General features: G+C 36.8%; 1 protein-coding gene across 1 annotated transcript in view; it reads left to right on the forward strand.

The window, feature by feature from the left end:
- The window catches only part of MORC1 (MORC family CW-type zinc finger 1), a 164,580-nt gene that overhangs the window by 52,065 nt on the left and 85,690 nt on the right, over nt 1-26,825 (forward strand). The window contains exons 10-14 of the mRNA XM_055128982.1: nt 4,146-4,225; nt 5,117-5,190; nt 9,715-9,779; nt 12,085-12,228; nt 15,463-15,617. Coding sequence (XP_054984957.1) covers nt 4,146-4,225; nt 5,117-5,190; nt 9,715-9,779; nt 12,085-12,228; nt 15,463-15,617 — 518 coding nt within the window. The remainder of the gene's footprint in view (nt 1-4,145; nt 4,226-5,116; nt 5,191-9,714; nt 9,780-12,084; nt 12,229-15,462; nt 15,618-26,825) is intronic.

The following is a 26,825-nucleotide window of genomic DNA, read 5'->3' on the forward strand; positions in this document are numbered from 1 at the left end:
ATAAATGTGAGATGATTTTTCTCAACATAAATGAAAGTTCAGAATTGTAGCTTTCTTATGATCTGTTTCATCAACTTAAAATTTTTAAATGTTATAGTTGCTGGAAGACAAAGTATTTGGCCAAGTTTTATAAGTCCAGATATTAAATGTCATTGAAAATTTAAATTTCTGCAGGATGTTCTGATAAAAAGGAACTAAGAATTATAAAATAATAACATATAGAAAACAATGTAAAGCCTGAAATTCCTAACACTTAAAATATTTTTATTTCCATTGGAGAGTTATTGTACTTTATTTTTAATACAGAAAAATAAATCAATTCACATGATATGGAATTAGATATAAGAAAAACACAAAATGACCAAAGTCTCTTTTATCAATCATTCAGTTTGTATAATAGCAAGCCATAATCTCTCTATAAAGGACCCTCTGTTAAGAATTTTTAATTATCTCTCCAGATCATTTCACATTAAAAAGCACACACACATCACATTTTTAAAAGCATAAAATCTTACACAACTTCTGTCTTCACTTATTACTTATCTTTAATTGATTATCTGTCATTGTTAAATATACTGTTTAGTGCTTATTTCTTTATTATTAATATAAGTTTAGGAATTGTAGGGTTTTCATATTTGTCATAATTAGACATTTGTATATTTGTACTAGTTTGCAATGATTTCTGTAGAAAATAATTGCAGAAATAAATTCCTAGGTCGAAGTTAAGTACACCATTAATTTTTATGGCTGCTGTTAATTTACCATCCACAAAGCAAAACCCCAATTTAATTATACAATGATAATGTATAATAGTGTTCCAAATTCAGAGTTGTTATTAGCAGTAACTTTCTTTTTCAATTTTTACCATTCTAAGTAGCAAAACTTTTATATTATTTTAATTTTCATTCCATTCAATACTTTCCATTGATACTTTTATTTTTTAAAAGCTCTTTAGAGGTAAGATAGTAAGTTGTAAAAAGTGAGATAAGCAAAAACTTTAAGAGCTATTAACTTGATAGAATACAGTTAGAGGTAGGCCGTGAAATGTGCAAGGAAGAACAAAGTCCTAAAATGTGACAGAACAAAATGTTGTCTAAAAAGAAGAAAGAGTTTGGAGACAGAGGCTGAACCCAAGGGCTGTGGGCAAAGGTAAAGCAAATGCAGTTAAGGAGATAGGTTTGGAAAAGTTTCTGACTTTGAAGAAACTGGAGGCTGAGTCCTAGAGTAACAGAATTCCACCTCCCCCTTCCCTGCCCCCCCTCGTCTTCCGGAAGGAAATTGACAGCACTGAGAAACAGATTGCCAGCACTGTGAGTCAGATGGATTCTCCTCCTATCCACCAGTACATTTATTACTCTGCTTTTCAAAGGCATTGTCAGTTCACCCATAGGAAATATAGATGTTTCAGACTGATGGATGCTCCCCGTTAGGGAAGGGATGTAACTGAAACGTATTCTTTTTTGGAAGAATGGGCAGATTCATTTCACTGGGCTTAAGGAATATTTCTTAGTTTGCTTTAATTGCTCTGAACAGTGATAAAATGTAAATTATAAGCCAGCGTGGATTCATTTGAGATGTGCACATCATCTCAAATTGGGTTATCTCAATGATGCAAACACACAAAGAGCATCTATTTCTTTTGATCCTTCTTGTTTAGAATTAAGACAGCCTGGAACTTTTCTGCTATCTTTGCTTTCTGTGGATGCAAATACAGTCTGTTTGCAATGACATAATTGATAGCATCTTAGAAGGGTTATCTCATTTAATTCATTTCCTCTTATTTTCATTTGATTAAAAAACATTTTGATTTAAAACAAATGATTTCCAACCAGATTATGTCATTATTATGTGCTTTTTAAGAAACAACTGATAATTCCAAGGTGATCTGAGAGTAAAACAAAAGGAAAAGAAACACACACACAGACATAAATGGGTAATAATCCCACTATGGAGTGACCAGGATTTTTTTTAATTAATTTATTTTTTTATTTAATCACCATGTGGAAAGTTACAAAGCTTTCAGGTTTAAGTCTCAGTTATACAATGCTCAAACACCCATCCCTTCACCAGTGTATATATTCCACCACCAAGAATCACAGTATAGGATTTTTTTAAAACATAGAAAGAAAACATTTATTTTCTAAGCTCCCTCTTAGATGCAGCAGGAATGAATTAGGAATAAACCTAGGTTTTGACCTAAATGAATGATTTTAATTGTAAAGAATTTTTAAAATATTTTTTAAAATTTGTTTTATTATATAAAGAAAAATGAAGAGAATGAACTGAGAAAACTTCACCTTAAATTTTATGAGTCTTTTCAATTTAATCTTAACCTGAAATTGAACATAATAGCTAGCAGTAAAGGCACAGTTAACACTTGAATGATTCATTAAGCCACTAAAGTTGTTGAATATAGAATGACAGTCTTGTTTTGTTTTTAACATTAAGTCATTTCATGCAGATAACTACAGAATTTTTACAGATTCTTCAGATTTTTGAAAGAAAATAAATTTATTCAGTTGCTTGTTTTATTTCCTCTTTTCTTGTGTGTTTTCCCTGTGAAACACATCTAAAACACAAATTGACAGGATAATTACTTAATATTTGTTGATGTGCTTATTAAATAATAGTTCTTACTCTGTTCCAAGTTCTTTAGTGGTATTGAAATTTTTTAATAAAACCATGAAGTGTTCTATTTTGCATAAACAAATGCCTCTTTTATATCTTAAGTCACTTTGATATCAAGGGACCAGAGAGATGGTACAGGTGGGAAGATGCAGACTGTCCCCTGTGCCCCAATCAGGAGTGATTCCTGAGTGCAGAGTCAGGAGTAAACTTTGAAAATCCTGAGCACAGTTGGGTCAAACCAAAACAAACAGGCATTTTGACGTGAATATATGTTATATAGGTAAGCACTGAAAATCACATTGACAATGTAAGAGAATGGTGAACTATGAGTCTGAGGTTTTAGGGAAAACTTATAGACTGTGGTGTACACATTTGAGCACTTTCAAGCCAGAGAGCCAACCCTTTCCCCCCTTTTTTTTCTGATATCAGCCAGGAGTTCAAATGATACCAATATTTGAAATCCTGGGTTCCAGGAATTCTGTATAATAAATACAGTTTGAGAGACATTCAGTTTTGCCTAATTTGGGTTTATGGACATATAAATATATAGGTCAATAAAAACATTAAGTTTTTTCTTTGCTTTCTTTAAACAGTATGCTTCAAAAGTAGATTTCTTGATGAATATGGTAAAAATGAATTTCTAGTAGTAAAAATTAATAATGTATGCTTCTGAGCATTTCAGGAGTAAGCAAATTTTTTATGAACTGAGAGAATCAGTTTATCCAGTGTTAATGATGATTTGGGTAAGGTAGCTTTGTAATTAATTAGAAACTGTGATAATAGATCAGTTACATAGAAATTTTTTCTTCTTAAAATTATTCTGTTTATATATAAGTGAATATTTGTAAAGACTGAGATTTTCTTTTTTTTTTCTTTTTTAATTTTTTTGGTTTTTGGGCCACACCTGCTGGTGCTCAGGTCTTAACTCCTGGCTCTGTGACCATGCCTGGTGGATTCAGAAAACCATATAAGGTACCAGGGATCAAACCTGGGTTGGCTGCATGCAAGGAAAACACCCTACCCTCTGTACTATTACTCTGGCCCCAAGGCTGAGTGAGGTCTTCTTACATGTTTCTTGAAATTGCCTTCACCTGCCTCGGTTGCTCATTTGATTTGCTCGAGCGGGTGCCAGTAATGTCTCCATTCATCCCTGCCGCATGCTAGTGTAGCCCAATGGCGTCTGCTCGCTCCAGGAACATGAAGAGCATCAAACTGTTCATTCAGAGTCTTGACAAAGAAGTCTGACCATCTCGTAGGTGGGCAGCCAGGCATTCTTTTGATGTCCCATGGAATCCAGTCAGTAACAGCTCTAGTCCAGCAGTTGTCTCCTTAAAAAAACAAAGTTGCCAGATGTTAAAATAGAAAGTAAGAAGCATCTTCTTAGGTGATTTACTAGCTAGATATTTCAGGACTCTATTAATAATCATGTAATTCTGACATATAATCTTCTTAAGGATAATTGTTAAATTTTAAATTGACAATTTTGTTTGATTATGTTATTCTCCATTTCATTTTAGAAAGTATCAGTACGTCACATCTTCTTTTAAGGGAGCATTTAAAAATGAAGTAAAAAAAGCAGAAGAAGCAGTAAAGCTTGGTATGTATTTACCTTTGACTTGCACCATTATGATTCCATACATCCAGCAAATAATTGAGTGCTATTTGGAGACATAACACGGCTTTAGCTATCATAGACTGTAATTAATCAAGCACACTCCTTGCTTCTAGGGACTTTTGTATACATTTTTTTCATCTCTAGTTTTGTTTTATGATATTATTAATTATTATGGGTATAATCATGAACACATTTAGAATAACACATTAAGCTTCTAACATGAACACTGTTAGAAGCTCTAGTTGCCCTGATGCTAACTTAGATATCATGATGCTAACTTAGATTGTTTAGTGACTATTGATTCATTATCTTTAAGGAGAAATAGTCAATGAATTCACTCTTACATCATCAAGGTCAAATCTTCTCCAGTGTTCCAGGAGTGAAAAGTAACTTCTGCAAAACTATTTTGTGGATTGTAGAGAAATTTTATGTTTGTTTTGCTTTTTTGGGTCACACCCGGTGATGCACAGGGGTTACTTCTGGCTCTACACTCAGGAATTACTCCTGGAGGTGCTCAGGGGACTATATGGGATGCTGTGATTAGAATCCGGGTTGGCCTCATTCAAGGCAAACGTCCTACTCGCTGTGCTATTGCTCCAGCCTCGGATTGTAGAGAATTTTTAATCACCCACTTTTTCAGGCAGGACTTTTGCATTTTGCATATATTTATGCTTTAATAGTTGTGATGCCTGGAAGAAAGCCCCGGTATGGCCACCTAGCTTTGCAATGTATTAGAGCTATGGAGGGAATATAGAATTTTCTGTCATTATTATCTGTAAGCCATTGCTCTGATCATGGCTCGGTATGTAGATAAAGTTCACTTAAATTTTTACCAATTTCATTATATTATAATAATCTTGCCTTTATTTGTAGCTGAACTCATGTTGGAAGAAACACGAATCAAGGTTAGCCACCCTGGCAGAACTTCTTTGTCTTCTCCAACAAAGGTATGACATATAAAGCCTTGTACTCAAATGGCAAACAACAGTTTTTTCCTTGTACAGGGTGTCTCATAATTTACTGTTTAAACATAGGCAGGCTCAGAAGATTAAATTTATTTCAGTGGAAGTAAACAGAATAGGTGAGTGCAGAGAAAAGACAGAAAACCCAGCAAGTGGGAGTGAAGCTGAGACAGAGCAAAGAGGGATAAAATGTGGAGTAAAATTGGAACAGTAGGGAAGTGCATCACAACTTATTTCTTTAAAATGAAAATTAATACAAGAAAAGGAGAACATAATGGAAAGTTCACAGGAAAAAAAGCCTATGAATTTCTTGAAAATGTATTTTCAAATTAGAGCTCCCTTTGGACTAAAAAAAATGGGGAGAGCAGGAATAGACTAATAAGCAATCCTTCTTTCTTTTGCTAGGAATTATGTACTATAATTATGAATATTAATAGCAATGCTTCCAGCTTACAAAGCTTTTTTCTTATAAGTTGCTACACATAGTTCATAAACATTCTGCGCAATCCTTGCGCTGTGCCCATGAGTAAAACGGGTTAGAAAGAGCTATTATTATTAATTATTATGCATGACAACAAAAAGAAAAAGAATGTTGCAAGTTTGCTAACTTTTACCAGAAATATAGTATGAAACCTCTGCTATGGTGTATCATTAAACATATTTATATGTTGTATGCAAAGGGCTAAGTAGGTATATGGAGAAAAAGAATGCATCATTTTATTTTTCCTTCATCCTCTTCTTTGGTCTTAATATATGAATTATTTCTGTTATTTGCCCTTAAACTTTCAAGGACTGGGGTTGTGCCTGATGAAGTGCTCTCATATCTAGCAATCATGAATAGGGGATAAAATCAAAGTGTAGACACGAAAATGCCCCAAAGCTACCCATGGCTGTCCTAAAGTTCTTTCTTCTTTTTTTTTTTTCATTAGTTTTAAGTTAAAGGTATATCTACCTTATTGTTATCGATTTAGTATAAGCTTTTTATATTTTGTCTCTAAGAAATCAATTTCCTTGGCTTTATTTACTTGAGTGACAAGAGAGACAGACTCTTTCAAATGGGTCAGGACCTTGCTTTCTTCTTACCTTAGCCCATTAGTTCTCTCTGCCCCCTTGCTTTATTGCTCTGAATGCATTGACAGGAAGGGCAGGTAAGTCTGTGACCAGCTTTCTTTGTGACTCTGAAGCCTCTAGTTTCTTTAACATAGAGAAGAGAACAAAGCAGAATGACCTCAACTTTTGACCTCTCAAATTCCTCTGGGCAACTGGATAGTTGAATTTAAAGCGAAATACTTACCAACCATTTACCTTTTTCTTTTACTTTAAGCTTTGTGGAAATACTATTCAATCAGTATGTACCCATCAAATGAAAAGTCCCACTTTTTTTCCATGTCAGGAAGAGGGTGCACCTTTAAAGTTTATTCTTAGTGATAACGATTTGTTTTCTTACCGTGTTAAAATGAGGGTATTGAAGAACTGATAAAACAAGTTGAGAAAGAAACGAAGAAAAGCAGTTGCACACTAATAGAGCATCTAGAGAGATGCCTAGGATGGGATATCCTATATAAAGGGAGGTCAAGGCATATTAGGAATATCTGAAACTTGATATAAATAAGTCATTTTCCGCTCACCATAACCATGCCATCGGATGCGCACCAGGATGTTTCACTCAGGGTGCCCCAGGGGGGAGGCGGGTGAGACCTCTCCTCACCCCAAGGGACCCAATCCTGGCAGCTGAAACCTCAAGAACCCAGTCACCACCATGGTTGCGACTGCTCTCCACAAGCTCAGGCTGAGACTCACCCACGAGTGAAACTATTCCTGGACCTAGTGGCCGAGAATGCTTCAAACCACTCTACCTACCCCTACTCCAAGATTACTGCACCACATTTGGTAGGGTTCAAAGTAGGAGGCAACCAATCTTAAAGGGAAATATACATTTTTTTACAGATATATCTATATCTATCTCTCTATCTATATATATCACACAAGGCTTTTTTTTGGGGGGGCGGTGCTCAGGGACCATATGGGATGCTGGGAATCGAACCCAGGTTGGCCATGTGCAAGGCAAATGCCCTACCTGCTGTGCCATTGCTCCAGCCCCCAAGGCTCAACCTTTAACAACATGTTAGTGATCTCTTATAGAAGGGTTTAATGGCCCCTGGGTTAAATAGAACAACATCCACACTCTTTCCTCTAAGTATACTTTTTTGTAGCATTTTCAGTGGGTTTTCATAACAACGATACAAAATGTATTTTTTTGGTTCTGCTTTGGGGCAGGGATTTGGGTTCAGGATGCCAACATCTGAAATATGGTGGTGGGAAGGTGTAATGGTGGTGGTATTGGTGTTTGAATGTAAAATGTAATGAAATATTGTGAAGGACTTCATAAAAAATTGATAAAAAAGGGAGTCATTTTCATTTGGCCACTTAAAAATCTTTTTGTTGTCGTTTTCTGGCTCTACTCAGAACAACTCAGACCTTGAGGGGTCAGGATTGAAGCAGGCCTCAAAGAGCACAGTAGAAATAACATCTGTACCTATATTTTCATTACAGCACTGTTCACAATAGCCAAAATCTGGAAACAACCCAAGTGCCCTAAAACAGATGAAAGGTTAAAGAAACTTTGGTACATCTACACAATGGAATACTACGCAGCTGTTAGGAGAGATGAAGTCATGAAATGTGCTTATAAACAGATAAACATGGAGAGTATCATGCTAAGTGAAATGAGTCAGAAAGAGAGGGACAGACATCGAAGGACTGCATTCATTTGTGGATTGTAGGGTAGCATCACATGAGGCTGACACCCAAGGACAGTAGATACAAGGGCCAGGGGGACTGTCCCATAGCTGGAAGCTGCTTCATGAGCGGAGGGGAGAATGTAGATGGAATAGAGAAGGGATCACTAAGAAAATGAGGGCTGGAGGAATCAGTCGGGATGGGAGATGTGTACTGAAAGTACATAATGGACCAAGCATGATGACCTCTCAGTGTCTGTGTTGCAAGCCATAATGCTCAAAAGTAGAGAGAGAGTATGGGGAATATTGTCTGCCATGGAGGCAGGGGGAGGGTGGGAAAGGGGGGTATACCGGGGATATTGGTGGTGGGGAATGTGCACTGGTGGAGGGATGGGTGTTTGATCATTGTGAGATTGTAACCCAAACATGAAAGCTTGTAACTATCTCACGGTGATTCAATAAAATTTAAAAAATTTTAAAAAAGAAAAGGATTGAAGGAGGCCTCTTGAATTCAAAGCATGTTTTCAGTCCATTGAGGTATCTCTTGTCCCATCACAAAACTTTAATTGCAGTTTTCTCTTTAAAACTATTTAATAATCATCATTCAATTTTCTGTTCTTCTAGACAAAAGTCAGAGTATAGGTACATTAAGATTTTTTTCCCCAGCACCCCATATGATCCCCGCCCACCCCCCCGCCCAGCACCAGCAGGAGTAATTCTTGAGTGCAGAGCCAGGAGTAACACCAGTGCATTGCCAGGTGTGACCCAAAAAGCAAAAAAAAAAAACAAAAAACAAAAACCAATTAGAGGGCTGGAGCAATAGCAGAGTAGGTAAGGGCATTAATTTGCTTTGCACGCCACTGACCTGTCTTTGATTCCCATCTCTGGCCCCCAGAGCACTGACAGGTATGATTCCTCAGTGCAGAACCAAGAGTAACCTCTGAGTATCGCAAGGTGTGACGCAAAAAGCAAAAACAAAACAAAACATTTTTTTAAAGTGCAGTTTGTGTGAAAGCTATTCTGTAGCTATGTGCAAATATGTACAAAAGGAAAAAGACTGGGTGACAAGAGGGTTACAAGTATTTATTAACTATAGACTGTGGTGGACAGTGGTAGATTGTGGTAGAATTGTGATCTATTGTTGCCGTTTTTCTGGGTTCTTGTTTCTAGTATGCAGGTCGAAGAGATTGGAAGATCAGGGGATAATGTGACTTTTCTTGTTTTTTTGGCTTTTCCCACTCAGATGTGTTTAGGATTTGTTTGGGAGACTCTTGATTGAACACCTAGTACAGGGTGGTTGTGGGCTCATTTCTAAGAATGGGTGTAAATTTCCACCTGCTAAGAAAATTGTTCCCTGCCATATGCTTTCTGAGGCATGCAGGCATAGGATAGAGTTGCTAAGGGAACTGGGTTTCCAGTATCAGGATGTCTCAAGCCATCACTGTATCACTGTCACTGCCATCCCATTGCTCATTGATTGCTCAAGCGGGCACCAGTAATGTCTCCATTGTGAGACTTGTTGTTACTGTTCCTGGCATATTGAATATGCCATGGGTAGCTTGCCAGGCTCTGCCTTAAGAGAAGATATGCAGGTTGTGAACATGGCAGGTGGTGTCCATTTGATGCCGTGCCTTGAAAATCCTGCCTAAGGCACTGAGCACGCCTCACCATCATTGTTACCGTCGTGAAACCTTTGTATAATAATATAATTTAGTTATGCTGGACTTTTGTTAATTTCATGGCATTATACTAACTAAACGTGCTTCTTCAGGATATATTGCAGAAAGCTTTGGAAGATGTAGAAGCAAAGCATAAGATTCTCAAAGAGAAAAAGAGGTAAGATCAATTTGGGGTTTGTTAGAAAGAAATTCTGTTTTGAATAGACAGAGTTGATAGTTATTGTGACATTTTCTGAGTCTATGACATCTTAAGCTTTTATAAGTCAAAATTCCCCAACCAATATTAAACCAATATAAACCATCATAAATATGTATAAAATATATAGTTTATGCAATATATGTGTGTTGCTATCTGCTAACACCTATGAGTAGAGAGTGAGAGAGAAAAATTATTTCACAACCAGTTCAGTGTGGTTAGAGACATGAATCACTGAGGGATCAGCTAACAAACTTACTTTCCTGTAGAGTTTGCTTTTTCATTTCTGAAGACTTGAGCTCAACTTCCACCTTCTTACACTGCTTAAAAATAAAGATGAAAATGTTTCAAGTCATTGTAACCCATAGAGCTAAAAATAAAAACAGTATGTTACTTGTAAAAAATCATTCTGTATATTTGAAAGGCAAACTTGACCTCCATGTTAGCTTGTAAAGTAAATTAAATAAAAAATAATTAACGTTATTGAGAAAAAGTCATATTTGAAAAATAGCAGTAACTGGGGAAAATATTGGGAAGCTATTTTTTAAATTTTTGGCAATAAAAAGATTCACTGGAAAGTAGAAGAGAAACTCCCCAGGTAGGGAGGAACTTAGCATAGGATTAAGTTCTGGGTAGGATTAAGTTCTGGTGAGTTACTTGTCATTTTAACAATTCCTTTGTGAACTATGAAGTGTCACATAATCATAGTTTTCTCAAAACTTAAATTTGAATTCTTTTTATGCAGTTATGAACAGTAATATTAAATTGATGTTATAGAAGTAGTAATTAAAAAGCAAAAGCTTTGAAAAAGTTTTCAGAAAGAAAACTTTTTTGATTTTTCTTAACAATATTGTGCGTAAAAGTGAAAAACCTATATTTCATTAATAATGGTTCCAGTTTTTTTTTCTTTTTGGGTCACACTTGGCGATGCACAGGGGTCACTCCTGGCTCTGCACTCACGAATTATCCTTGGGGGTGTTCAGAGGACCATATGGGATGCTGGGAATTGAACCAGGGTCGGCCGAATGCAAGGCAAACACCCTACCCGATGTGCTGTCACTCCAGCCCCAATAATGGTTCCAGTTTGAACTTGCTTTTGAGCTATTTTTTTTAGTTTTTAAAAGAAATTGTAAATAGTCTATACCACTTTATATTGTGGTGAATATATCATATCTAGTACCACCATGTTATGTGTTCTTTTAATTCAGTACTTTTGATGTTGAAGAGTTGGGATAATGAAAGAACAGATATTTTTGATAAGTTGACCTCTCTATATTTAATTCTGGCTGGAGCAATAGCACAGTGGGTAGGACACTTGCCTTGCACTCAGCTGACTCTGGTTCGATTCCTCCGCCCCTCGTGGAGAGCCCGGCAAGCTACAGAGAGTATCTCACCCACACTCGGCAGAGCCTGGCAAGCCACCTGTGGCATATTCGATATGCCAAAAGCGGTAACAAGTCTCACAATGGAGACGTTACTGGTGTCTGCTCAAGCAAATCGGTGAACAATGGGATAATAATACAGTGATACAGTGATACTTAATTCTACAAATGTATGGACCTATAATATTATATCTATATATTATTTCATGTTAATAAGTTTCTCGGGATATCCGATGCATTCTGCATATTTATATAGAATATTTTACAAAATTTAATTGTTAGATTTTAATAATTAATGCATTTAATCAGCCTAGTAAGTATGCATGTCAGTTATAGTAGCACATGGAAATAAAAAGAAATAGCTATTTTGGGGGATGGAAAGAACTTTAAGATTGATAAGAATTATGTTAGGCACCATTCTTCTTTGAGAAAAGAAAATAACATTTGCTAGCAACTAATAGAGTGGAATGCTAGCACAGTGGGTAGGGCATTTGCCTTGCACACGGCCGACCCGTCTTTGATTCTTCCATCCCTTTTGGAGAGCTTGGCAAGTTTCCGAGAGTATCCCGCCCGAAACAGGAGAGCCTGGCAAGCAACCCATGGTGTATTCGGTATGCCAGAAACAGTAACAAGTCTCACAGTGGAGACGTTACTGGTGCCCACTCGAGCAAATAGATAAACAACAGGGTGACAGTGCTATCTTTCTGCCAAACACTTGGTTCTGTGGAAATATTGAGAGTACCTACTGAATTTTGTAAAATATCTAAAATGTTTTGCAAAAATATTTATTTGCCATTACTTTTAGAGTATAATTTTTAGTAATTGAGTAAAATGTGTACTTTTGCTTAATAATATATTTAAATTTTTTCTGAATATGATACCAGGGAATTAAGAAAAGCAAGGACTCTCTTCCTGTTCTTTGGAGTGAACACAGAAAGCCGAAACCAAGCTGGGATGTTCATTTATAGTAATAATCGATTGATCAAAATGCATGAGAAAGTGGGCCCGCAGTTGAAACTGAAGTCCTTGTAAGTATGTTTTTATTTTCAGAGTCACAGGCTGTATGAGAGGGAATATGCTAAGATTTTTGTCTGTGGAGTTAGATGATTAATCATAATGGGACCAGGTGTCATGTCCTTCTTTCACCCTTGCCATCAGTGTGCTGGCATTAATCTACCTAATTTATAATCTTACTGGCACTGCATGTGTTCTCTAAAGAGAAAGAACCATTGAAAAAATTTGTCGCATTCCCTAAACAATTTCATGTTCTACTACTCCTTACACCATCTGTTCAGGTTGTTTTAACGTTTCACCCATTTTAAAATAATGCAAGGAAACTGCTCTCCCTACCGTGCCCCAGAACCCAGCAGGCAGCTCAAGTGGCTGCAAAGGACATTTCAGAGAACCAGACAGGCAACACTTTCCCACCATAAGGAGACTTCCACTTCTGTGGTGCCTGCAAACCCAGAAGGAAGATGATCTGGTGACCAAGGAGCACCCAAAGAGCCAGCCCTTTCTTAGTAGGCACTCATTTAGTACTGCAAGGGAACCCCTGCATAAAATGTCCCTGAACCTAGTTGACAGACAGAAAGGTGACCAAGAATCAACATGATTGGTCCTTTCTCACCTCATTGAGATCTCTACCCCCATACCCTCCTGAACTTGGCAGGCAGGTTGCCTGGCGGAAAAAGTATAAGCAAATCTTGGGACCATGTGGTATTATAAAGAAAGTTATAAGTTATGGGAAAGAGTCACGTCCTGTGTGCTCCATGGCTTGGAAGCTGGCCTCACATGCTAGGAGAAAAGGCAGCTCAGATAGAGAAGGGAACACCAAGTAAAGTGTGGTTGGAGGACCCACTCGGTATGGGAGAGGCGTGCTGAAAGCAGACTATAGATTGAACATGATGGCCATTCAATACCTCCATTACAAACCACAACACCCAAAAAGAGAGAGAGAACAAAAGGGAATGCCCTGTCACAGAGGCCGGGTGGAGTGGCGGGGGATGAGATGGGGGAGTGGGAGGGGTACTGGGGTCGTTGATGGAGGAAAATGGGCACTGGTGGAGGGATGGGTACTTGAGCATTGTATGACTGAAACACAAGCACGAAAATATGTAAATCTGTAACTGTACCCTCACGTTGACTCACTAATAAAAAAAAAAGAGTCACCTCCTGGAGCCAGGAGTGGCAGAACCCCACCATTCAGACTAGGGAGGTGGACCTCAGGACATTTTTATCTCATCCACCTCCAAATCTAAAGAGCTTGGACCTACATAGCACTGTAGCACTGTCGTCATCCTTATCTCATCATCTTGCAAGATGAGACCTACATACATAACAAAAATTCCCCAAGACTTGAGTGACTAGAGTCCCACCCCAGCAGACGACATATCATCAGGAACAATGAAGAAAGGATTTCAGCCATATAAATGGCGACAAAAGTTCAGGAAACTCCCCAATATCAGATTCCCGATTACCGAATAAGACTTTGGAACAAAAATTCTCTTAATGTATAATTATTTGGGGGAAAAATACTGATCAGAGAACCAATAAACATAAAGAGATTCTGATGAATAAATGATTCATCATTTATTAATAAATGACTTATTCAAATAGAAATATAGGAATAAGAAATACTATAGCAAGTGTTAGTCAAAGAATTGATGAAGCTGAAAATCAAATCTGTGACCTCAAAAGAAAGTGATCATCACAACTCTATTAATGAAGAAGTAACAGAAAAAAGGTTGTGAAAAAAGTGAGATGTTCTTTTTGACAATGCTAGAAGGAACAGTCTTGGATTCTTAAGAAGTCCAGAAGGAAGAAAAAGAAAAAGGAAAGAATAGCTATATATCTAGAGATATATTTCACAGTAGGGACCTTACTACATTTGTTGTTTCTTGCTGTATTTCTAATTCCTAGAATAAGGCCAAAGATAATCTTAAATGTGTTTATGAATGATTGAATGAATGAATATAGTTTTAAAGTAAGCATTAGGTATTCAAAGAACATTTAAGATATTTCGTAAGCCAAGCCAGGGATTTCAGTTCAAATTTTCTAGACGAAATAATGCTCATATTGAGTATTACAGAATAAATAGTGAAGAGCATGGAGGTTCAAAGGGGAAAAGGGTGAAATATATGGCACACAAGGGCCTAAAACTGGAAACATTTGATTTGTGTGCTGTGCCATTGGCAGTGGGGAACCTCTGAAGATGATCTTTCCTAAGATAGGTTGTTTCATAAAGCAAATTATCCCATCTATATGTATTATCAACTACCAAAAATGTGGAAAAAATGTAAATTTACTCATCACACTAACAAATAGATACCTATCACTTTTTCCTCTATTTTTAAAAATTTATTTCTTTATTTTTTAATTTTATTGAATAACCATGAGATAGTTACAAGCTTTCATGTTTGGGTTATAATTTCACAATGATCAAACACCCATCCCTCTACCAGTGCACATTCCCCACCACCAATATCCCGGGTATATTCCCCCTTTCCCACCCTCCCCCTGCCTCCATGGCAGACAATATTCCCCATACTCTCTCTCTACTTTGGGGCATTATGGCTTGCAACACAGACACTGAGAGGTCATCATGTTTGGTCCATTATCTACTTTCAGCACACATTTCCCATCCCAGCTGATTCCTCCAGCCATCCTTTTTAGTGATCCCTTCTCTATTCTATCTGCCTTCTCCCCTCCGCTCATGAAGCAGGCTTCTAGCTATGGGACAGTCCCCCTGGCCCTTGTATCTACTGTCCTTGGGTGTCAGCCTCATGACCCATCATTTTTTTCAAACAATTTCTCCCTTATATTTTAGTAGAATTCACTGCGCAACCTGTGTATCTCCACAATGCTGAGAAAAAAATCAATTATGGAAAAGAAAATGAGAAAGAAACTCTTGGGCCAGTATCATCAAAAGGAGCATGGAAATTTATTTTAGGAAGACATTTTTAGTTCTATTTAACACTAACTAATCTCTTCCTACTAGTCCTGATTTGCCATGGAAGGTGATAGGTTTAGAAGAGAATTAATGTTAATTTAATAACATATTAAAGTGAATTGTATAATGGAACCAAACACAGCTGGCTTCATTATAGATTTATGTGATGACATAAAATAAAAATTTAATGTATTCTAATTCAAAATGAATAAATTCATTTAAAATATATTCCAAAAGACCAGAGCATTTTTACTCTTTTTCTTTGTCCTTAGATAAATTTTACCAAAAGTTTGTGTATATTTATTTCCCCCAGACTTGGTGCAGGTGTGGTTGGAATTGTTAATATACCCTTGGAGATCATGGAGCCTTCCCACAATAAACAAGAATTTCTCAATGTGCAAGAATATAATTATCTACTAAAAGTCATGGGACAGTACTTAGTCCAGTACTGTAAGGACACTGGCATCAGTGAGTATCCAATTGTCACAGTTAAGAGGGTGTTAATTTGAAGATCAACTTTGTGATTTCTTTAAGCTGTAATGATTACATTCATTCAGATAGACCATAATTAATGTAAAAGCCAGAAAGACAGCTCCTGCATTAAAAACAAAAGGGAAATAAATGAGGAGAAAAACCAGTGTCAGGATCTTTCACAGATTAGTATGAGAAAAATCAGGAACTAGATTAGAAATTGTAAAACAGAAGAAGGTTAATCAGAGGGCAAAAGAAGCAGCTGACCAGGGAGAAAATTGGCTGAAGTTTGCATCAAATAGGTGAAAAAGCTCAGAGGACTCTACTAGTGGGGGCACATAACCCCACTCAGACCTAAGTAGTTTCTACTCATTATTATCTTGTGCGAGTATGATCATCATTGATTCTGGACAGTTGTAATTATGTTGAACTTTTTATATATTTAGTATTTATGCTAATTCTAAAATAATTCTGAATAAAAATACATATAATGAATATATTTGTAAATTAAAAATGTTATCCCAACATATTTCCAAAATTCGACTTTCCACATCATCTCACTCCCCAGAGATATTTGAGCAATGAGATAGTGTGGTGAGTATTAATTAATCTTCTTCCTGTTTAGCTAATTAATTTACTCTTTCAGTTATTCAATATTTAAACACTTATTAACTATCTCCTAATAGCTCCCAATCGTTTGATCACAGTGTATCGGTGTAGTATCATACTAGGATCTAAAGATAGTAAGGGGTACATTTAATTTAATTTTATAGTCCAACATCTTACTATTTTATTTAGTTTGTGTGTTTGTTTTATATGATAAGCTACAATGGGCTATAAAGAAATATGAAATTATGCTATTTGCAAGAATGTGGATATACCTAAAGTAGGGCTAGGGGAGCATTCAGCCCACAGGCCATAAAATGTCTGAAAAATCATGTGGTCTGACAGTGGTACATGACGGGATAGACAAGCATGCTTCTTGTTTTTTATTGCAGTCCATCTGCCTCTGTTGTATGGTCAAGAATGATGCTATAATCATTATGAATGTTTATAAACATTTATAAACAATATAAACATTTATCCTTAGCGTAAAAGGCTTCCCCATCCCCAGGTACCAGAGCATATTATGATGAGTAAAATGAGTCAGATTAAAAACAGACAAATATTATGTGACCTTACTCATGTGTGTCATAGAGATAACCAATAAGTAAACATTTTGTAAATTATATCTGAGGTCAGAGGGCCTCATTTTTGAAAATACTTCGACTACCATGTACTTGTTTTATAGGTTGCATAAAAATATGGATAAGCCATGGCAGGAGAGATAGTACAGGGTTTAAGTCACTTGCTTTGTACATAGCTGATCTGGGTTTAGTCTTTGGCACCCATTATTGTCCCCTAAGCCTGTCAGGAGTCTTTCCTGAGCAAAGAGCTAGAAGTAAATCCTGAGCACTGATGGATATGATCTCAAGACAAACAATAAAAGGATATAGCTTTTTCATGTAAAAAATTATCTCTGCTCTTGAGAAGACTCTTTTTTGAGCTATACATTGTCTCTTTACAAATGAACCACAAAATAATGTTCTTGTCACTTGAATTTTTTATATAAATGTATTTTTATAGTAGTACCACTTGTATACTTGCAGTAGAGCACCTTATAAAATATTTTTCTCTTTTGTACTAATGCTGCTTAGTTTTGAAATTTCTCTTAATAGAGTGGAGAAAAAGCCCTGTCAGAACCAAAGTTGTTACCCTACCCTAAGCATACAGGTTCTTGACTTTTCAGGAGAGAATTCCAAAGAAAAGCTAGAGAAATAAAGTACAGCAAGAAATTTAATAAAATGCCGCTATACGCTAAAGAATTGAGTGCAGGCATAACTAAAGGGTAACATGGTTTATAAGTGAATATTCCATTTATTGTCTAATTTCAATTTTTTAAGTAATTGTAGGAGCAGTATCATATTTTCAGCTTCACTTTTTAGGTCTTAAGCTTTGTAAGCTTTTTAAAAGTTGTAGAAATGTGGTTAAGCCAGAATCAACAGCCGAAAAAAGAGATCTGAGTAGTTTTAGATTAAAGGCAATGAGAGAAAGTGTGGATCTCCTTATGATGCTAATCTCTGTGTTCCCTGTGGAGGTGACGACCACATACCCAGTGGGAGTAACACAGGAAGAAACAGATGAAATCAACCAAAACTCATCTGTTCTTTATGTATTCAGTGGATGCCAAGGAATTACTCTGGACCAGGGTCCAGGTGACAACACTTATTGTCCCTTAAGTTTAGAGAAAAGGGAGGCAATACTTTTACTGAGAAAGTCTCAAGTCCCTAGTACATAGGGCAGGAGGCAAACAATGAATTTGACCAGATCTGTATATGGACCTTCTCAACCAGCGGTGCCCTCAATGGCTTGATAAGATTAACGCCAGCTTTGCTAGCTGCTCTGACTGTTGGAAACTGGGAAAGTGTAGATTATCGAGGGTGGAGGGCACACATTTGAATGACTCACCATAACAGATGTCTCAGTTATGTCAGAACCCTAAGTGTTAGTCCTTCCTGGGAATACAGGTTCTTGACTTCACTGCAGGAAAGAGTTAAATAACAAATCAGATAGCTAGAGTAGGAAAGCTCTTTACCGAAAGCAAAGGGATAGACTCAAGGGTCAGACTGCAGACAAGCAGTTTACTAAATAAACTAGTACACACAGAATCAGAGTGCAAGCATACTCTGGAGAGAATAAGACAGTTTCTACATAAATTTATAGGTTTATAAATAATCAAAAAGGGGTCAATTAATAAGGGGCAGAATATGCCCAAGATATCACAGGAGAGGGATGCTTTTGTGGAGTGATTACTCAGAGCACCACCTAGAACTGTATTCAGTGGCTTCCTTGGGTTGCCATGGCAATTAGAAATGGTAAAGTTATGTGTGGGTGTGCTTTTTTAATAATGTAAATGCACTAGTATGAGCATATGAGGAAGTCGGGGTTATATATGGGTCCCTTGGTTCAGTTTTTTTATTATGACTGGGCTTACGCATTATTGCTTTCACATGTTAGTGTCCAGCACTAGTAATTCTGTTGGCATAGACTTTGGGACTTGGTGTGGGCTTGCAATAAAAATCTGATCAAATATGGGAATTTACCAAAAACAGCTTTTCACTGATGTGAACATGTTAAAAACAGGGTTGACAGCAGTTACCGGCCTTAGTGTCAGATTATAAATATTTCTTTCATTTTGTTTGATTTTGTAATTTTTAAACTTTTCAGTGACTCCACAAGGGAACGTTTTTTTTTTTTTTTCATAAAAGCAAGGTGTTTTTTTTTTTTTTTAAATTCTTCCATTTGGGTCCATTGTATATGACACTCACTTTGGCCATTCTCTGAGTCCCACTACTTAAATGGAAACAACTGCAGAAACTCAGAAACTTCAGAAAGTGGAATAGTGTTGAGGACACAGATTTCCTACCCAAATTATATTTTTATGAATGGTCTAAAAGCTCCTCAAAGTGTGTTCTGTGAATCAGCTAAACCTAAGAGCTTATGAGAAATGCAGACCTTTGAGGTTAGGGTGATAGTATATGGGTTAGAATGAAGCCTTGTATATAACCAGGCTTACTGTCATCCCTGGAAGAACATGGTCCTCTGGTCATTGCCAGCTATTGCTCAGGATGTCTGTGGCTCCACCGGGATAGCCGTGGTGATCTCTGGCACTGCAGAGGCAAAGCAGCACCATATCCTCAGACCCTGGCATTCAAAGCTGTTGCCCAGTTAGGTGGGTATCATTGGAAGCAGCCCCTGGGCCTCTGAGGAATTCTCATATACTCACGTCTCCCTAAATAAAAGAGAACAAATATTAAATGCAGACTCACGCTCCACATAAAAGTTACTGAATTAAAATCTGCTTGTTAGCATGACATCCAGGTAATTTGTATGCACCTTAAAATTTGAGAAGTACTATCTTGAACTTTGAGTATTATCCATGAAATATTAGCATAGTTGTAGAGTTTTCACGATTATTTTTTCAGCAACCTGTTTAATATAACCTGAGGTTATATTAAACATAGCAATGACTACATTATTTCACAGGGTTTGTGTAATGCTATGGAAAACAGGAATATAACAGAGTGAGTTATAAATTAAGCAATGAAGCATCTAATCTCTATTCTTGTTTTTTTTTTTTGGGGGGGGAGGTGGAGATGTCTCATACCAGTGGTGGTCAGGACTTACTTCTGGTTCTGTGCTCAGGGATCACTCCTAGTAGTACTTGGGGAACCACATGGGATGCTGGGAATTGAACCTGAGTCAGCTGCATTCAAGGGAGGCGCCCTACCCTACCCACAGTACTATCACTTCAGACCTTATTCCCTATCTTTAAATGTTAGCATGGCATGGAATAAAATGTTAAACGCTTGACATTTTTGCAATGTCCCTGTTCTTCTCATTTTTTCTTGTAATTCCTTCCTTTCCTTGATTAATCCTTAAAATAAGAAATTAGCGTTCTGAACACCCCAAAGGCGAGAGAGAGAACAAATTGGAATGCCCTGCCACAGAGGCAGGGTGGGGCGGGGGATGGGATCTGGGGGTGGGAGGGATACTGGGTTCATTGGTGGTGGAGAATGGACACTGGTGGAGGGATGGGCTCTTGAACATTGCATGAGGGAAAAACAAGCATGAAAAGGTGTGAATCTGTAACTGTACCCTCACTGTGACTCACTACAAAAAAATTAAAAAATTAAAAAAGAAAAAGAAATTAGTGTTCTGAATTAGGCATTAAACTTCAAGTGATAATAAAGATCACCATCATAAACAACAAATAAAAGTTAATGTAAGTAGCCTAACACTTAAACTAGGGATGTGTTTGTGGCTTCTTTGAAATGAAACATTAACTGGAGACCCATACTTTTGTTTGCTAAATCTGACTACTCTTATTTCAGAAGAAAATTTCCAAACTGAACTCACGGCCAGAAGACATCACCAGTCTCAAAAGCCAAATTCAGCTGGCCAGCAGACATGTGACCAAGAAAATAAAATCCTCCTTATTGTATGTTTTGAGAGTTTGTGGTTGCTTGGTTCACAACAGAAACTAATGAATCCAACTATGGTAGCTATGAGCAAGTAGCTTGATACCCCACTCAGTATAAAAAGACAAGCATATATTTTTCTATTAGAAAAAGAAAAATAGGGTTACACCCAAATATTTGTGTATATCATATTTTAACAAACTTTCTAGAGGGCATAGTTAAAAAAATTAACAACTCACATTTAGGAGTCAGCTGGCACTTAGGAAAATTGTGCTCAGTCCTATTTGTGGGGGATATTCTCTCTAAGTTCCTTTTCCTCATGCATGACTATTCTCCCAACCACTGTATCAACAGTGCTACAGTATCTTTTGCCAACCTTCCATCACTCTATGTAATTTTTTATCCTATATATCTTATTTAGCACAGCAGGTAGGGCGTTTGCCATGCATGCGGCCAACCTGGGTTCAATTTCTCCATCCCTCTCAGAGAGCCAGGCAAGCTACCGAGAGTATCCCGCCCACATGGCAGAGCCTGGCAAGCTACCCGTGGCGTATTCGATATGCCAAAAACAGTAACAACAAGTCTCACAATGGAGACATTACTGGTGCCTGCTCATGCAAATCGATGAACAACCAGATGACAGTGCTACAGTGCTATATCTTATTTACCCGATTTTTTCAAAACTCTCATTAAATGTAATGAGTCAAAGTAAATACACTATACTTCTATTTTAGTTATTTCTGGTTACTAACATATTGTTCCCGGAATGGCACAATTATCTCTGAGTTGATTTAGGGCCAGGGGATACTCTTACTGAAAGATGACTTCCTTGAGGGAACGCAGAGTGAAAGAAGTAAAAAAAGAAAAAAAATTTGCCTGTGTTCACATATCTCACAGCTTCATCCCAAAACTTTATTATTAAGCTGAATCAAGTAACCAAGATCAGAATTGGTAATATCAGGGTCTGTGCTGAGGAGATTGGCCTTCAAGGTCTTTGCTTATTAATTTCCAAAGGATAAACCAAAGAGCAGTATTGCATGATGATTATTCTGAATGCCTATTACAGGGAACAGACTTTAATGAGAAATTATTTGGATAGATCTTTTTGCCTTATAAATAAAAGATGCAATCTTTGTATTTGCTGTAAATTTGATCTGTTTCTATGGAAAATTGGGCCCTTATAAAAATCAAATCAGGAGAAAGGGACATTGAGAGCTAATGACTTTGTGTCACTTATCAAGTTTTTATTTACTGTTGGCACAGTTGATCCTAAGAATCACAAAAATATTTTTCTTGTCTCAGAGCCTGACCCTACCTCAACTTTCTGTTGCTATGTTTTCTGAAGATTTGTGCATTCTTATAGTGAGATGGAAATATTAATCAGCTTTTTAGAACAGGGAGAAAAGAAGAAGGAAAAGAGAGAAACATCAAATGAAATTTAAGTTTGAGCAAAAGCATCTATGTATATATTATCAGTAAACTTTTCTAAAATAGGTCACAATACAGCTGATGTTCTAAAATTAAGTCTATAGAGTGACAAGCAAAACATCTCCAAACAGAATTCAAATAACAGGCTTCGAATTAGTAAGAAAATTAACAATACTTTGTCATATGATGTCCCTTCTACCTCACTTACTCAAGGTAATTGAATTGCCATTTAAGTTGAGAGTCTCACAAAGGAAAAATTAAAACAGTTTTTTTTTTTTTGGGTCACACCTGGCAATTCACAGGGGTTACTCCTGGCTCTGCACTCAGGAATCACCCCTGGTGGTGCTTAGAGGACCATATGGGATGCTGGGAATCGAACCTGGGTCGGCTGCCTGCAAAGCAAACGCCCAACCTGCTGTACTATTGCTCCAGCCCCTAAAACAGTTAATTCTTGAGGCAGCTTGTACAACTATTAGAAAAATATATTTTCACATGAAAGTCAAACCTATTTGTCATATGTCCTTTTATTTATTTATTTTACGGACTAAATGTTACAGGACTAACAAACCAGGCTTGGTAAAGTCTCTCTGGACACTTACAGCAGGGCTAACATGACTTGACAGTAGAAATAGGACTCATACCTATAAGAGAAGTCTGAGTGCTGGTGAATGTGTACACCTTAATGATCTTTTACCGTAGGCCAGAAGCCAGAGAAAACTCCACAAGAAGTGATATTTCCTAAGGAATGAGGAGGGCTGATTCAGGTCAATTTAATTCTTCATTTAACTTCTTAATCCTTCTTGGGGCCATGAAGTTGATAAGCCTCCAGCATTAGCAAATGACAGCTTTACTGACATTTTTTTTCATCTCTTTAGTCTTATTATATCTAACATTTTCCAGTTCAGTTCAGTTGCTATTCTTCATTTGAAATGGTATTAAATATATCCACCATTTTAACATTTATACTTCATAAAGGGTAACACCTGGGAAACAAAAATTCCAGATGAAACCTCAACAGCTGCAAGTGAAATGAGATCATTGGCTCTTTCTTTTAATTTACAATTCTATTGATGTTGTAGTAAACAAATTATTAACCTTCAGTGTTTTATTACCAATGAAAATTCTTAATAAAATGTTTACTGGGTATTCTTCTTAACTCATGCCTCTCAATATTTTTCAGCATTTTTGAACCTTAGGGTAGAATTTATTCCAATCATATTTTATTACTTTTTTTTGACCCAGAATTTCAGTTTATTAATAAGTAACCTTGGGAAATTGAATGTTGATTCTAACTACTGTGCTATTTTTCTCGATATATTTAGCTTGCCAGGATATTTCTGTGATTTTAATCCTGTTGCACCAGGAAATTAAGTATGTGGTCTTCCACTGATCACCTTTACTGAGGTAGAACTGGGATCCTGGGTCAGAGCACATTAATTTTTATTGAACTCAAAATAACTCTGTTTTAGTTTTTAAAGTGATGAATGGTAATTGTTAGATGAATACTTCCTTATTTCCTAGTATAGGCAAAGTTTTTGTATTAACTTGGATTGCTATGACAAAATACTATAAATGAAGTGACTTTTTTTTCCCGCTTTTTGGGTCACACCTGTCAATGCACGGGGCTACCCCTGGCTCTGCACTCAGGAATTACTCCTGGCGGTGCTCAGGGGGCCATATGGGTTGCTGGGAATCGAAACCAGATTGGCCGAGTGCAAGGCGAATGCCCTACCTGCTGTGCTATCACTCTAGCCCCATGAGGTGACTCTTTTCTTTTTTGCAAGACAAGCACTTTATTTATTTTATTTTATTTTAAAAAATTTTATTGAATAATCATGAGATATTTATAAGCTTTCATGTTTGGGTTACAATCACACAATAATCAAACACCCATCCCTCCACCAGTGCACATTCCCCACCACCAATATCCCTGGTATACTCCCTCTTTCCCACCCTCCCCCTGTATGGCAGACAATATTCCTCATACTCTCTCTCTCTACTTTGGGGCATATGGCTTGCAATACAGACACATGAGTTGACTCTTGAATATCATCATAGTTCTGGAGGCTGGAAGTAAAAGATCAGGATCTGAGTAAGGTTGGGATCTGCGAGAGTCCTTTACCTGGTTTGCAGACTGCTCACTTTCTCGTTTATCCCAACAGGCTGGTAAGGGAGTGACCTAACACTTAGCCCTCTTCTGAAAATGTCACATATCCCATTCATGATGTCTCCATCTCATTTTATAAGTATATGCCAAAGCCTAATCTCTTAAATGTAATCATTAGGTTTCAATGTCAGAATTTGGGTTGTTATAAACATTCCATCTGTGAAATCTTGTATTCGATATGGCTAGCTGCACACAACTATATTTTTTTCCATTATGATACATATTAATATTAAGAGCTCAGAAAAGTACTATAAGAAAATTGAAATATTTATTCCTGCTATGAATATACATTGAGTGAGGCAGCTATTTAAATATTAAAATGTGAGACTATGTGACAAGTATATTTGATGATGTAGTCTCATAAACAATCCATAGCTCTTTTTTGAGTTATTAAATTTAGTTACAAATTTACTATATTCTCTTTAAAAATGTTTTGTATCTTTAATAACATATTTTTGTTATTAAAATTGTTGGAGGTCTCAATGGGAGAACCTGGCAAGCTACCGGAGAGTTTCCTGCCCACAAGGGAGAGCCTCACAAACTCCTCATGGTGTATTCTTATGCCAAACCAGTAACAATGGGTCTCATTCACCTGACCCTCAAAGAGCCTCCAATGTGGCACTGTTGAGACGAGTAAAGAGAGGCTTCTAAAATCTCAGGGTTAGGACAAATGGAGACGTTACTGAGACCATTCGAGAAATTCTACGATCAACGGGATGATGATGATGATGATGATGATGATGATGATGATGATGATTGACATTGTTATGAAAAGTTTTGCTATGCTTTAATAGACTGAATTGTCTCATATAAATATGCCTTAGCTCTCAATACCTCAAAAGGCAACTGTACTGGGGACTTTGAAGAGGTGATTATATTAAAAATGAAGCCATTAGATGGGCCTTAATCCAATTTGATTGGTGTCTTCATAAGGAGAAGCGATTTGGATACACAGACAAGAGTGATGATTTCACAGAGGCAAAAGAACATTTGAGGACACAGCAAATTGGTTGGTCACCTGTAAGTCAAAGACAGAGAGGCCTTGTCCCCCAAAAGAACATCCCCTAAGAAAAATTTGGACTTTCAGTTTTTAGAAATGGAAGAAAATGCCTATATTTTTATTAAACATGGTGCATGGTATTTGGTTATAGCAATTCTAGTAAAGTAGCATATGTTGAAAATTGTAAGATTGAAATTAAAGAAACTATTCTATGAGACCTTTAAATCCATCACCAAACTCAACATTTAGCTCCCTGGCAAATTGGTTTTTATCCATATTCCTACCTATTCTCCACAACTAGATTATGAAGGAAATTCCAAACACTGTGTAATTATATCCATGTGTCTTTTAGCATGCGTTTGTAAAAGATAGAGCTCTGTTTAGAAACATACATAATACAAATGTCACATCTAAAAATTATCAATGCTTTCTTAATATGACATCTAGACTATTGTTTGCATTTCTACTGATCTCTTGGCATATTTCACAGCTCCCCTCCCTTATCCCCACACCTTTCATTACTTTCTTGTATTTCCTTGTAATTTTTTTCATGGGGAAAACTGGAATTATCTTAGGTTTCACACAGTTCAAGATGTACTTGCTGCATTATTGTGTATAGTTAAATAGGTTCCTCCTTCCTTTCTATTATTGTATTTCAAAAATTTGTTAGATTCTAGCAGCTAGACCAAATTTGGATGCTGTTTTTGTTTTTGCTTTTCTGTCACAATGCTTTATAGTGGTATGCATTCTTTGGGGAGCAGGGATGCATATATTACCCAGTTGTATTTCTTATCCTTTTTTTTTATAAAGAATTATCAAGGCATAATGAGTTACAGAGTTATTTATAGTTGAATTTCAGGCCAATACCAACCCCATCACCAGTGTCAACTTCTTCTACTAAAGCCTCCAGTTTCCTTCTCAACCCCAGCCTGCCTTCATGGCAGGCAGATTTTTAAGTTTGTTGCACTTTGGATCTTACACTTTGCATTTTGTTGTTTCAGTGCTCTGAAATATACAGTTGTTCAATACCAACAATGTGTCTGAGGCCCCTGACCCCTGCTTCTGTTACCTCTCATTCACCTCTTCTTAGACCCTCTTGGTTTCTTTCCTTCTCAGTTCTTCTCAGTTCTATAATCGAGGGAACTTGTTGATCTAGGTAGTCTCCCCTTTGATAATTTGCATTCCTTTGTCCATTATTCTATATGTCATAGATAAGTGAAAATATGTGGTATTTGTCTTTCTCCTTCTTCTGACTTACTTGCCATGATATCCTCCCATTTGCAGTTGCAGCAAATTGCATGATTTTATCCTTCCTTGCAGCTGCATAATATTTCACTGTGTATACACACAACACCTTCATTATCCACTTACCAATTGGCTCTCTTGTTTATGTGAAATTATACTGCCAGTTATCATTGCCTATGTTACTTATGAATTCTAAAGCCATATAGTCTAGTTCCATCACATTTTCATTATTTATTAGCTCTAATACTTCTATTTAAAAAAGCACCTTTCATCTATTACCTGGAAATACAGAATTTTATTTTATTCATTTTTATTTATGCATTTTCCTTGTTTTGGGTCACATC

Source organism: Sorex araneus, chromosome 2, assembly GCF_027595985.1.
Source record: "Sorex araneus isolate mSorAra2 chromosome 2, mSorAra2.pri, whole genome shotgun sequence".
NCBI classification, from domain to species: domain Eukaryota; kingdom Metazoa; phylum Chordata; class Mammalia; order Eulipotyphla; family Soricidae; genus Sorex; species Sorex araneus.